We start from the raw sequence: 15,149 nt of genomic DNA, 5'->3' as shown, positions 1-15,149 counted from the left end.
TTCCCTCCTTTATGATCTTTTTAGGATACAGGCCCAGTAGAGACACCGCTGGGTCAAAGGGTATGCACAATTTGATCGCCCTTTGGGTATACTTTCAAATTGCTTTCCAGAATGTTGGATCAGTTCACAACTCCACCAATAATGTATTGGTGTTCCAGTTTTCCCACATTCCTTTCAACATTTGTCATTTTTTCCTGTCATCTTAGCCAATCTGAGAGATGTGTAGTGGTACCTCAGAGTAGTCTTAATTTGCATTTCTCTGATCAAAGTGATTTAGAGCATTTTTTCATATGACTAGAAATGGTTTTAATTTCTTTATCTGAAAATTGTATATTTACATCCTTTGACCATTTTATCAATTGGATAATGCTTTGTATTCTTATAAATGTGAGTCAATTCTCCATATATTTTAGAAATGAGGCCTTTATCAGAACCCCTATATGAAAAAATTTCCCCAGTTATCTGCCTCCCTTCTAATCTTGTCTGCATTGGTTTTGTTTGTACTGTTAAGGACAGACCATGCCTACGTGCACTATAAAGAGTGGGTCAATTCTCCTAGAGCCTCCACAGTTGTGAACATTTGATGGCATTGCAAAGCAGCCTTTACTGACACAGGTATTGCTTGTGGACTGGGAAAATAAATTGGAGGCAAAGGGAAGAGAAGAGAGGTCAGAGAATGCAACAGTCTCTAAGTGGGGAGGTCAGAGAACAGCAACTACCTCTCAGTCTCCTTGAATTGCCGCCATCCTCTCACAAGAGGAGAAAAAAAAAAGTCTACCAGAGGTAAAGCAAAGTTACATATTGTGTCCCCAACAATGTACAAAAACTTTTTAACTTAATGTAATCAATATTATCCATTTTGCATTTTATAATGTATTCTAGTTCCTCTTTGGCCATAAATTCCTTCTTTCTCCACAGATCTGAGAAGCAGACTATCTTTTGTTCTTTTATTTGCTTATAGTATCACTCTTTATGTCTAAATCATGAACCTATTTCAATCTTCTCTTGGTATAGGGTGTGTGGGTCAATGACTAGTTTCTGCCACACTATTTTCCAATTTATCCAGCAATTTTTGTCAAATAGTCATTTCTTATCCCAGAAGCTGGGGTCTTTGGGTTTATCAAACACTAGATTACTATAGTCATTGTCTATTGTGTCTTGTGATCTAACCTATTCCACTGATCAACTATTCTATTTTCTTAGCCAATACCAAATGGTTTTGTGGTCTTTCTAGTTTCCAGACTTGATCCCTATCAGTATTCCATGCTTCCACACTAATAACAAAAACAATAAAATCATATCAATAGGTACTACAATTAAAACTTTTAACAAAATTCAACACAAGTTTATTTTGTATCCTGCAACTCTGTGAAGTTGTTCATTGTTTCTAATAGTTTTTAGTTGATTCTCTGGGATTCTCTAAGTATAACATCATATCATCTGCAAAAAGTAATAATTTTGTTTCCTCATTGCCTACTCTAATTTCTTTAATTTCTGTTGTTTCTGATTGCTAAAACTACCGTTTTTTAGTACAAATATTGAATAGTAAAGGTAAAAGAGGGCAACCTTGTTTCGGTAATAGATATTCTTAACTACACACTTATTATTCTCCCGTTTTAACTTCCAAATAACTATTTTTTGTTCTATTCTTTCAAATTCCAAAAGATTTCTATAAAGAGCTCTTATTCAAAGTACTTCCGAAGAAACACCAGTCAATACCCTGTTTGATTAGTATCAAAACAATAATTGGTAGCAGCATTCATAATCTTTAATTTGGATTAAAATTAAAATACATTCTATAATCAGTTTGAGGATTTACTTACTCAAATTTTGGGCCCATTTTATGGCAGTACCAGTGTCTGCTGCATTGCATTCAGCCAAACATACTACTTCTGGACCAATCTTCCAACCAATCAATGGATAGAAACCTTACAAAGAAAAATAAGTGCAAGTTATACAATATTTAATGCACAATTCCATTTCAGAGACATTCTAAAATGGGATAATTCAGTCATCTTAAAATGAAGACTTCTACAATATCTGGTTATTTCCAAACAAATACTATGCTAAGTAAAATCCAAAGTTATTTTGAAACAAGTTTACTAGAGAAATGAGTATTCAATTTAATTCTGTCAACATTAAGTATCTATTATACATAAGGTGCTTTAAATACAAAGACCAAAAAAAAAAAAAAAAAAAAAAAACAGTCCTTGACAGCAAAGACATTCATGGGGATAAAAAAAATGCAGAGAAAGAAGGAAGAAGGCAGATGAGGGCAGGATTTGTGAACGAATTGGCACATGAATGGAGCCTCAAAGAAGCTAAGGATTCTAGTAGGATAGAGTAAACAATAAGTCCATTCCAGGTTTGTGGATTTGTCTGGAAAAAGCTCCAAGGCAAAGGGCCAAAATACCAAGTCTGGGAAACAGCAACTTGGTCTGGAACTAAGATTGCGTGAAGAGGAATAATGTGAAACAAGTACAGAAAGTTAAAATGAAACCGGACTCTAAAAAGGCTTTCAATGTTGGAATGGACCTAATCCTAACTCTGGTGAATTGGATGAATTCTAATCATTGATGGTTGATTGTTCCAAAGGCAAAACCCCTTAATGAATCATTATAAGTTCAATCATAAAAAGAGAAACCTGTTTGTTACAGAACATGAAATATATTTTTATCTATTATGTATATACTGTTTGTACATATTTTGCATGTTGTCTTCTCCCATTAGACTATTAGCTTCTTGAAAGCAGGACCAGTTTTTGCCTTTTTTGTGTCATCCATGCTTAGCGCAGGGTCTGGCACAATAAACGCTAGTTAATTTTGACTTAAGGAACAGTTAGATGTTTAAACCGGAGTTTCCAGGATTATTCAAATATGTGTCCTATATTTTTGAAATAATAATGAAATTATATTTTACATAAGTATACATAAATAGAAGGTAAAGAAAACAACACAAAACAGTAAAGGGAAATGGGAGTAGGTTCACTTTTATTACTATTGATTCAACTTAAACAGAGAAGATACTTGGTGACCTTGTTATGAAAAGCCAATAGAAAATAACACCAATATACAGCAAGAGGTTACATCATGAAAGATTCGCTCAAGTTTTCTTAAGAGATGTGGTTTTATTCATAATAAACAACAGAAAAGAGTTTGCCCGTTTACCTCCCACTGTCTGTTGAAGGTTGGTTCCAGTATTAATATCCAAAAAAGTCCCTGTTCCCATAGTCAACTTCACATCTCCTCTCTGAAAGCAGCATTCCCCAAACATGGCTGCCTGCTGGTCAGCAACCTATATCAATTACCAAAAGATAAAAATATATTGACTCAATCAGTTTAAAGATTATAGATCATCTCATCAGACATCTTACTTTTCAAAGTACATTTAGAAAAATCTATCCAGGAGCAACTAGGTGGTGCAATGGATAGAGCACTGGCCCTGAAGTTGGGAGAACCTGAGTTCAAATCTGGCCTCAGACACTTAACACTTCTTAGCTGTGTGCCCTGGGCAAATCACTTAACCTCAATTGCCTCAGCAAAAAAAAAAAAAAAAAAAAAAAAGAAAAAAAAATCTATTCAAAAGTAATGAAAGTATGATTCACTTGAGGGCTAGAAATTTATTTAGTTGATTCTTCTATATAATTGTGTATGTGCCCTTTCCACTAAAGGGCAAAGGCCTTAAAAATACTTATCTTGATGTGCTCTAAGAGTCCTGTTCCAAGCCTCCATACATCATGTAAAAGAATCTCCTGATTAATAGCTAGGTCACAGTGGTGGAGACAACACAGAGTTAGTGAAATTGGCTCTTATCCACTGCACAGTCATGTGATTTTACTTTAGGAATTTGACCGCTCAAAAGAACTCGGCCTGTATTGTGGGTATACTGCCACCAGGTGGTGTTAGAAGTTTCCTTGGTTTAATTTAAACCACTAGGTTTAATCTGAATGCTTTACATTAGATACCAGGAGAAAATATGAATTTTTAGACTTAAAAAAACTTAAATATTAAAAAAGTCAGTAATAGGTATATAACAGGAATTTAATTTTAAAAATTTAAGATTCTTTCTTATCAATCTCTATTTTCTAAATGATTTAATATAACACTACTTTTATTTCTAGACTTAATTTGCATCTTTCTAAATTACCCTGAATTATTCTATTGAACAAAACTAAAACAGACAAGAAAAATAAGGAAACAATGTCTTATAATACTTTTCTTTATCCATAAGGGGATCTTGGGATCAAAAGGGATGGAGAAATTTTTGTTAGTTGGTATGGTTTCTTCCCATCACTATCATAAATGTTGGGTTAATGAGAGAAAATAAATGTTTTTATTTGTATTTTGATCAACTAAAAAATTCATGTTACTTCCTTTGATTATGCACCTCTTTTCCATCTAACAGAAGTAGATAATAACAATGCATATAATATCTCCCTCGTGATTATTATTCCCTCTTATAGTACATAGTCATTTTTCAGTCATGTCTAACTTTTTTGCGACCCTATTTGGGGGTTTTTCAGCAAAGATAGTGGAGTGATTTGCCATTTCCTTCTCCAACCATTTTACAGATGAGGAAACTGAGACAAACAAAGTGATGTGACTTGCCCAGGGTCACACAGCCAGTGAGTGTGTGAGGCCAGATTTGAACTCAGGATGATGATATCACTTTCATGTTTCATTTGGTTTTTTACAGCCTGCTACAATTGTATAGGAATGAGTATTTCCATTTTTATAGAAGAGGAAACTGTGGCTCATAGAGGTTGTGACTTTGTCCAAGGTCTTGGAGAACCAGAATCAGTCTCCAAGGCGGGGCTTTTTCTCCTAGGTAAAAACTGCTGTCTAAAGAAAAAAGAATCTTTTCTTCTAGCAGCGGCTGCTGATCAAGTTAAGGCAATAAGCAATATGTAGGGAAAACTTTAGCTCACACAGAAAACATCAAATACCAGGTCCCTCAAAAAAACAAATTTAATTAAAGAACCATATCTCTACTGAAAAAATCCTTTCTAAACAAAATGTTCTATATACAGCATGAAAAGAAATTACAAAAGATTTCAAAGACTGAGACATTTATTCAAATTGTCTGGACCTTCTTTTCAGGAGGACTTAGGACCATTTGTCAGTGAACATTTTTTGACCAGTTTATAGTCAGGGCAGTTGTTTACCCCATAATTAGTTTACCCCATAATGCTATTTCTAGAAATTAATTTATTTTATTCCACAAAGGACAGCTCTTAAATTCTCTACTCACCAAGGCCACAATCGGTATAGATGCTCCAAGTATTTCTTTATCCACTGATCCAAAGTTGTGACTTAAGTAAAATGAGTTTTAAAATTAGTCATTCATTCCTTTAAAAATATGAATTTAAGATTCTAACAACCAACTAAATGTTAGGCAATCAGTAGCACAATGGTTTATTGAAATTTGATTTAAACTCACATTTAAATATAATTTAAGAAAAATGTTAGTATATAGTACTATATGTAGTATACATATTTACAAATCAAAAGAAAAATCTTACATTATTTTAAAATTCTGCATAATGATTCTCCCTTCTCCAAGAAAGTAAAATGGATTAAAAGATTTTTTTTATTGCTTTTTATATCTGAGGCTTATACCTTGTATCTTTCACAGGAGGTAGCATAGTGATTGGTATCGAAAGCAGGGAAGTAAGGATTCCACTCCAACACATCTGAATACAAAAAAACTTTTTAAGAATCAAAGCTGATTTACTTAATAATTTAGCTCTCTTTTACTTTACTTTTTACAATATTTTTATTTCTAAGCCTTTCCCTTTCCAATCTCCAAATAATTTAGCCATTCTTTTAAAAGGTAAAAAACCAAACCAAACCAAAACAAAACAAACAAGCAAAAAAACAAAGCAGCTCAGCAAAACTAATTGGTAGTTCTAACTGACAATATGCATGATATTTTACACCTATCTCTTAAGATATTTTCAGGAGAAATGGAGATGTATTTTCTGAACTAGCTTTGAAAGACACAAAAGATTTCTACCTGATATGGGTCAAAAATTCCAGTTGTACTAGCATTTGAAAAGTCTGTAGCATATTCAGAACCTGTAATTATGATAAAAATAAGATATTTCATTTACAAAGAAAATGAAGACAAGTTCAAGGTTTAATTATATGTAGACCTATATCCATGCTTTTACTATTAATTTATTGGGATGCAAAGCCTTAGGAGCAGCTCCCTATCTCAAAAAACTTTAAACTGGCTTCATTTGCTTATTTGTAACTTGAGACTCTGAAGAGAGGGTCTAGAATGGGGAAGGAAATAGCTAATGCTATCACCCATGTTTCTTTATGTGCAGTTGTGTTTCAAATCTCATTGTTTTGAATCATCACTTCATCATGTTAGTCCTACCTTTTGTGAGTTTATACAACAGCCAAGTATCAATAGTTCCAAAGCAACAATTTTCTTCTGCAGCTGCTTTTTGCACCTAGAAAACCAAAAATGCAAAATTACATTTAATAAAAAGTTAGAGGTATAGATTTTAATATGATAGTCTATACCAAAAAGAAAAAATAGCCAAACTCTTTTTAAACATGGTTTAAAAATTATTTGTTAATGTGAATATTAAAATACTAAAAATTAAAATGAAAGGAATGGTTAGCAAATAGGAAGTTAAAGACAGTTATAATAATAAAGTATCAATAAAACTGCATCAGATAAATGATATGTTCCTACAAATGATATGTTTAGTTTTTCAGAAAGACACTATACAAATACAAAACAGCAAAAATTTCAAATTACCAAATGATTATGAATCATTATAAATCTACTAAACATCAAGAGGAGAATGTGACATTCTTGCAGTCCAGGAGTTTACAATCTTGGAAAGGTAAGACAGGAATATAAGAAATAAGATAGAACAGAATTGAGAGTAAAATATAAGATAGAGGCAATAAATCCTACAGAATACAAAGAAGGGATCAGTGAGCATAAGTAATCAGGGAATTTTGTGGAAGACATGGTAATTAAATTTGCTCTTGAAGTATGCAAAAAAATATATGTATATATATTTCAGTAGGCAGAAAGGAGCAGAGGAGACTTTCCTTAGAGATAAAGTGAACAAAGGGTAAGGAACCCTCTTTATATAAAACTTAAGGCAAAACCTTCTTCCTGAGTATAAATTACAAATGTATTTGCTTTGTACAAACATGTACAAAAATCTCTTAGATTTACTTCAGTTTAGCTTACCTAAACATAATGTAAAACTTTAGCATACGTACAAAGATCAGATTTATTTCCGACACCACATCTGCCCACATAAAAAGGAGAGAACTGTAACTACTACAAATATACTCTGTTTGAAAAGATCTTAATTATAAATGACTCATAAATAGGAATGGCCTCCAGTCACTATCCCAAAAATGTCTCCTAAAGAAGTTGCTACTACCTGAGAGTAAATACTCTCAAAAGAACCCCATAACTGTTCTTTGAAAACTCAGCTCTTCTAAGATAACAATCCTTTCTGTCCAGTCCCTTGACCTTAAGCCATCAGAACCAAATATAAGAATAAGGCAGTAAGCCCAAAACCTCTCACACTTTTGCCTCCACCCTACACAATCCTGGAGGCCCTCTTAAACTCTATTCCTATCTTAAAAGACCACATGAGTCAAGAAAACCACTAATAAAAGGACCTTGGGAGCTAGGTACCCATATGGGAACATTGGGTAGGGAAGAGAAAAGCAAAGTCACATAATAGGTAAATAAGTGAGTTTTTAAAAGGAAAAGATCATACAACCTTTTCACTATATGGAAAGGAGGGGAAATATTCTGACCTATATATACATTTACACTTGGAATCTATCTCAATGGAAAAATCAAAAAAGTGATAGAAAGGTCTATTGTCTGACTCATACTATTTTAGTTTTGCTAATCTTGAATCTTCATTACCCTTTTTGTAGTAAAAAAAGAAAAAAAGCAGCAGCATTTACTGGGATACCCAACATGTAGGCTATTCCTCCCTCTAAAACAAGAGTTTTTAAGTAGGGACCCATAAACTTGGTTTTTTTTTTCTTTTATTATTTTGAGAACTATTTTTTAATATAATTAGGTTTTTTATGTATTTTTATGCATTTAAAAGCATTATTCTGAGGAATCTAGGGGTTTGCCAGTATGCCCAAGGGGTTCATGACACAAAATAAAGATGAAGTCCTCAGTAACTGGGTACAGTTGTCAGAGAGGGCTGGAGCATTGATGGAATCTTCCCTCTGGCAAGCAGGGAAGGGCAATGATGGGGATCAGTTTAGCCTTGTAGTCCCACCCCCTGTGGAGGTCATCAGAAATTATGTTAAATCCCTGAGGTTAAATTTCCCCAATAAATCTGTTCATGGGCCATCTCTATTGAATCCCTCTTGAGTAGGTATAGCCCATCATAATAGCACTCTGCCTTGTGATATCTTTCCCCTTCCCCTTCTCCCATGTCTCGTGGTGTCTTTCTCCTTCTTATAGCTAACTCACTCTCTTATAATGCCATATCCCTTTTAGGATTTAGCCTGCAAGCTGAAGGCAGGCTCCAACTTCAAGGGGTGTCCCCTTTCTCCTGATTAATTGCAAACTCCACTAGGGAACTTGATTTTTCCATCATTAATTGTTAAAAATCTTTTCCTTGCTATGTGCTCTCCCAACTCTATTTCATATTTACCACTCCTGGTGTCTATGATGTCTCTTCATTTTGTCTGTAACTTCTCCTAAATAAGCCTATTTTTGTGAAAGAAAATAGCCATTGTTTATATCCCAAAGAAATCTTAAAGAAGGGAAAGGGGCCTGTATGTCCACGAATGTTTGGGGCAGCCCTCTCTGTAGTGGCCAGAAATTGGAAACTGAGTAGATGCCCATCAACTGGAGAATGGCTGAATAAGTTGTGGTATATGAATGTTATGGAATATTATTGTTCTGTAAGAAATGACAAGCAGGATGATTTCAGAAAGGCCTGGAGAGACTTACAAGAACTGATGCTAAGTGAAATGAGCAGGACCAGGAAATCATTATATACTTCAACAACAATACTATATGATGATCAATTCTGATGGACCAGCAATGAGATGAACCAAATCAGTTCCAATAGAGCAGTAATAAATTGAACCATCTACACCCAGTGAAAGAACTCTGGGAGATGACTATGAACTATTACATAGAATTCCCAATCCCTCTATTTTTGTCCGCCTCCATTTTTGATTTCCTTCACAGGCTAATTGTACACTATTTCAAAGTCTGATTCTTTTTGTACAGCAAAATAACTGTTAGGACATGTGTACTTATATTGTATTTAGTTTATACTTTAACATATTTAACATGTATTGGTCAACCTGCCATCTGGGGGAGGGGATGGGGGGGAAGAAGGGGAAAAATTGGAACAAAAGGTTTGGCAATTATCAATGCTGTAAAATTACCCATGCATATAACTTGTAAATAAAAAGCTATTAAAAAAAAAAAAAGAAAATAGCCATTGTGAATTCTTCATATGACCGAATCTCAACATTTGGTGACTACGTCAATCTCAATATTTGGTGCTCTCCTAAAGCACATCATTTGGTGCCTACAACCACATCAATAAAATTAAAGATCTTTGTCTGGGAAACTTGACAGGTCCAGAAGGAGCTTCCTGGCTGCCTGGGCCACTGAAGAGACTGGGCAGATACGCTGCAGCCACACAACTCACCCTCCTATCCCTGCCTTGCTCACTAGGTGTATTTCTGGATGGAAATGAGGAAGATTATGTAAACCCATGCCAAATTATTCTTGTTTAGTATCCTTTATCCTTCCCATGTTTGTTTAAGTAGATTTTTTTTTTTTTTAAAACATGTCATGATCTAATCTCATGTGGTTCCAATCTCAAAATCTGAATTAAGAGTGGCCTAAATTTCACCTAAACACCTTCATAACGTTTCCTTAGAAAATTGCATTCTGAATAGCTAAATTGCTAGAGAATTTAAGAATACAACCTTTACTACAGATTGCCTTATTATATAGATTATTTAAATATTTTGGCAGGATTTTTAAACTAAAATAGAATTCATGTTTTTTTTTTCCCTCTAGCAGTTTTCCTTTCTGATTTGTTTTTGGAAAGAGGATGGAGTGGCAATAGAAGACACAAGTATTGTGTATAGACATATTAGCTCTTTATAGCCAAGTGTAATCTGTATTGAATGTTTATTAAAATGATGCTTTTTCAAATTTAAAGATTAAACCTTTGTTAAAGCATGTTTAAAATTCTCAGCAATTGGCCATATCCACTTATCAAAGGGAGTTAATCTTGTTTATGACTTCAATCAAAGGGATCCTAATTTGCATTTTGTACAATATATTCTTTTTTATTATAGCTTTTTATTTACAAGATATATGCATGGTAATTTTTCAGCACTGACAATTGCAAAACTTTTTGTTCCAATTTTTCCCCTCCTTCCCCCCATCCTCTCCCCTAGATGGCAGGTTGACCAATATACGTTAAATATGTTAATGTATATGTTAAATACAATATATGTATACATGTCCATATAGTTATTTTGCTTTGTTCAATATATTAAATATATTCTTAAATTGATTATGGAAGACAGAATTTCACCTTATGTAATTTTATCCCTAAATAACCAGAACTAAAAGGTTAAATTTCTGGTTCCTAGTAGTTATCTATAATGGTAATTTGGTAATTGATCAAATTTTTAATTTGTTATAATGTTATAACTTGTTATAATGACTGTATCATGGTCTTGTAGTGCAAAACTCATTTAATTTTCCTTCTGTTTATATTTCTTTTTTTTTTTTAATTTCTTCTGTTTATATTTCATCTCCTAAAATAGCATTGTAAAGTTCCTAAGGGCACTGATTTATGTATCTTTATATTTCCTACTAGACTCAATACAATAACATGCGAATAGTCAAAGAGTTTGAACAAAAGCTACTTCCCTCCTCATACATAATTTCTTTGTAAGGAACACACACACACACACATACACATACACACACACACACACACACACACACACACACACACACACACGACACCACAAAGTAACAACACAGATTATATGCTGCACTCAAGGAGCTTGAGAGAAGTTCTGTAATAGCCACCGTAGGAAATGTGATAAGGATTCAGTTCATCAGGGAAGAATAAAAGGATTGCCATGCAATAGTGAAGATTCAGTTGAGATTAGGAAACATGAATTAGTAAAATCACTCAGCATGGTTTCATATCCTCCCCTCTAGCAGTATTCTGTGATTCAAGTAGAAAAACAAGTTTCTGGGGGTGAATCACTTTTGAAGAAGAATAGAAACAAACAGAAGGAAAATGGGACAAAAGATTAAAGGATGGAGTATAATGAATAGCTGAACAGGTTAACCACAGTAAAAAGATTGTGAAGGTAGAAAGATGAGGTTACAATAGGGCAATGATGTAAGAAAGCTGGTAAAGATTAAGGCCAGAGGTCATTGTAAAGCTGAAGATCAGGTTTGGGAGAAAGAAGGCGAAGTGACCAATGAAAAGCCAGAAAGTTACAAATGGAGAAGTAATCTTGGAATAACTTGGAGATGGTAAGATTTAGTGGGTGGCTGAGGTATACAGAGACTGAGTTCACTTTCTCAAAAGTTAGCAATAATCATTAATAAACGGACTGAGTGCCAACTCATTTAAGAACATCTTGAACTTTTCTCTACATACTTGACTAGCATATAATGAGGCACAGAATACATCTTGTCTTTTATCTTTATTGCTGATGTAGAATTTGGATCTGAGTCTCAAAAATGCTTTAAAAGGAGAACAAAAAACAGAGGGGCCCAAGTTCCTATCCCAATTCTGTGATAAAAACATAGGTTTTTACCTATATAACTGAATTAACACTTTTATACCTTGAAATGTTTTCTCTCCAAAGTCCCATCTTGCTCCTCTTGACTCCCCCCCCCCCCACCTCCCCCATCACCACAGCTTTTTCTTACCTCATTCAAGTTCTGTAAAATCCAGGCCAATCTCAAACACACTTGCTGAGTTGTAAAAGTGTATAAACTGGCACCTAAAAGTCGTTTACTTCGAGTGAAAAAGTGAAGTATTTTGGTGGAACTCTGTATTAGCTGTTTAACAAAAAAGAATACATTTTAAAAATAGGTATTTAACTATCTTTTTAGAAAATTAGGCTAATTATATGAGGGAGTACAAACATAATTTCTTTAAACTATTCAGAAACATGGTTTGCTCTCCTTATGTACTCAATCAACTTTTTAGAAAAATTATCTCAGTAAAGGGAAATGAGCATGAGCAGAAAGCTAAAATGCTGCATTGCCTAATTCAGATTTGTTTACCATGGCCAAAGATCCTAGCACAAATCTAAGTCCTCTTGTCTGGTCAGATTATTTCTGACTGAAATTCTATGTTTAGTCTCTTCAATTCAACTCCAGGGGGTTAACTTTGTCCTGGAGTTCCCAGATAAGTGCAGATCTATGGGAAACATTGGGGACACTTAATTCCCTACTGGGGTTTCAAGAACATGATTACAAATGGGGCTGTTAGATAGTCTCATATTGGAGATAAGGAATAGGGACAGGGATTGCATTTTCAAATGAAAGAATTTAAATATAGTATGTATGCAACCACCAACCAAAAGGGATGACATTATAGCCACACTATGACTTCACTATCATGGGGAATTCCCTGATGAGGAAACTATCAAGGATGGTCAGCATCTTCTCAGAAGCTTATAATCTTCAAGAGTTGCCCATTGCTGACTGAGGCCAGCTCCAATGATCTTGTGATGAAGAGAGCCAGAGAGAGGATTGTGGGAACTGAATGTGGACCACAACATAGCATTTTCACTCTTTTTGTTGTTGTTTGCTTGCATTTTATTTTCTTTCTCATTTTCTTCCTTTTTGATCTGATTTTTCTTGTGCAACAAGATAATTGTATAAATATGTTTACATATGTTGGATTTAACATATATTCTAACATGTTTAACATATATTGGATTTCCTGCCATCTAGAGGAGGGGGAAAGGAGGGGAAAATTTGGAACACAAGGTTTTACAAGAGCCAATGTTGAAAAATTATCCATGCATATATTTTGAAAATAAAAAGCTTTAATAAAAATACACTTTTAAAATAAAAATAAAGAGTTGCCCATAGCACTTAGAATTTTTAAATGACTTGTTTGGGATCACACAATTAGTCTGTGACAAGAAGCAGCACATGAACCCAAGGCTTCCTGGCACCAAGGCCATCTCACTTTCCACTATGCTGCCTCTGCTAAAGAATAACATTTAAAATGTGTTCATTTTACTTAAACTTCTACATCCTGGCTTCAAATCAAATCTATGACTTGAAACCCTGAGAACATTGTGAAACCAAATAGACTTTTTAAAAAGTGCTTCCTAAACTTTTTCTCAATTCAAAACACTGGAATATATAAGGAAAAAATTGGATTAATACTAATCTGGGATGAAGGTATTTGATTACAGACTAGGAAGTAAAATAATTCCAAATCTTCTACATTTCATTCTTAGATAAATTTTAGTCCAGTTTCATCAGAATATCAAGAATGAAAAAAGTATCTTCTTACAGGTTCAGGCTCACTTCTCAATAGCCTGATTCTTTTTTTTTAAGCCTAGATCAGGGCTTATGTAAAATTTAAGACAAGTTGGAGATTTATGAGACAAAAATCAGTTCAATCAATTCAAATGTCCTTTTGAAAGAGAATTCATCATCATCACACAAATATTTGAGCTAAAAACTAATGGAACTTACATGGTGAAAAAGGATTGCATTGCTTCCCAAACTGTTAAAAACACACCAAACTGAAAGAATACACTAAACAAAGCTAATTTCTTTGCCCTTGCTCTTTGCCCTGTTTGGCTGTCAGGGTCATACTTTCCCCAGAGAACTAAGAAGTTATAAACAATAGGGATCTGAAATATTATTCCTTCCATCTTTTTGCTCACTGATAAACATACTCAAAAGGCTCTCCACAGGAAGAATTTAAATATAGGAGGTATGCATTCATTAGCCAAAATATCTAAGTGATGAGGAAGTTGGTAACACATCTTACTAAGAATCAGGAAAAAAAAAAAAAAAGCTGCAGAAAAACTTCATGTTGTCAATTAAGTCAAGTGTATCATAATAAGAGCTCATATGATCTCAGGGGACAGCCAGACCATCTCTCTATCTCACATAAGAACCCTCCCCTTATCTTGTATGATATAGTATATCCAACAAGGATTCATCCAACTCCAGCTTAAATACCGTCAATGATGACTAAAAACAACACTCTACTCCCTACTGAGGAAGAGTCTGTTTTCTGACAATGGAGGATTTTATCCATGAATACTAGGAAGTACCATATGCACAGCAATATTATAGACACAGAAACACAGACTAATCAAATGACATATGTACCATAGAAGCAACAACAAATTGAATCTACCACAAAGAAGAGATCAAACTACTCTACAAAAAAATCTGAAAGTGAGAATACCTGCTGATGGGAAGGAATTTTCAGGAAGAAGAAATGAACATAAGCAAAAAGACCATCAGAAACTTATGTGCCCAAAATCACAAGTCAGATAATGAAGAGCCAGTGAAATTTTACGAAAAAGTTCTACAAGATTTTCCAAACCAAGTCAGCACATATGATACTCAATAACATCAATGAGGGTACAGGGTAGGACAGCAAGAAACACTGGAAAATATGATTCAGGATTAAGATGAAAGAAATCAAAGCCTTTATATATAGAAGAAATTTCTTGCCAATATAACATTAATACTTTCTTCAAAGAGAAAGTAGGAATCAGTTAGTTGATAAGCAATTATTAGTGCCTCAGTACCAGTAACAGTGCTAAGTACTAGAGATATAAGAGAAAAGTAAAAATAGTTCCTGCCCTCAGAAGGTCTTACATTTTAATTGGAAGGTACCGAACACAGTGAGTACTGTCCAAAATCATGAAAAAATGAAATTGGCACATCTTCAATAAGTAAAATAATGAAAATTTGTTGATGAGGAAAAAAACATTTTTAAAACACCTGGGCTGGCTGTGAGTACTCAGATCATAGACTAGTTTGAGAAAATGGTCAAAACACCATCAAATTAGAACAACAAATGTGAGAAGACTTGATGACTATAAAGCTCAATCCTGACCTATTTAAGC

At 34.0% G+C, this 15,149-nt stretch overlaps 1 protein-coding gene across 1 annotated transcript in view; it reads right to left on the bottom strand.

Annotated features, from left to right (window-relative positions):
* Positions 1-15,149, bottom strand: part of GK5 (glycerol kinase 5) — a 62,698-nt gene that overhangs the window by 18,899 nt on the left and 28,650 nt on the right. The window contains exons 5-11 of the mRNA XM_051983345.1: positions 11,959-12,090; positions 6,385-6,460; positions 6,016-6,077; positions 5,619-5,692; positions 5,251-5,311; positions 3,168-3,294; positions 1,824-1,928 (exon numbers count right to left, since the gene is read on the bottom strand). Of these exons, the coding sequence (XP_051839305.1) occupies positions 1,824-1,928; positions 3,168-3,294; positions 5,251-5,311; positions 5,619-5,692; positions 6,016-6,077; positions 6,385-6,460; positions 11,959-12,090 (637 nt within the window). The remainder of the gene's footprint in view (positions 1-1,823; positions 1,929-3,167; positions 3,295-5,250; positions 5,312-5,618; positions 5,693-6,015; positions 6,078-6,384; positions 6,461-11,958; positions 12,091-15,149) is intronic.

This window comes from Antechinus flavipes, chromosome 3, assembly GCF_016432865.1.
Source record: "Antechinus flavipes isolate AdamAnt ecotype Samford, QLD, Australia chromosome 3, AdamAnt_v2, whole genome shotgun sequence".
In the NCBI taxonomy this organism is placed as follows: domain Eukaryota; kingdom Metazoa; phylum Chordata; class Mammalia; order Dasyuromorphia; family Dasyuridae; genus Antechinus; species Antechinus flavipes.
Note: the sequence above shows the minus strand (reverse complement) of the source record. Positions and strands in the feature narration are given on the sequence as shown.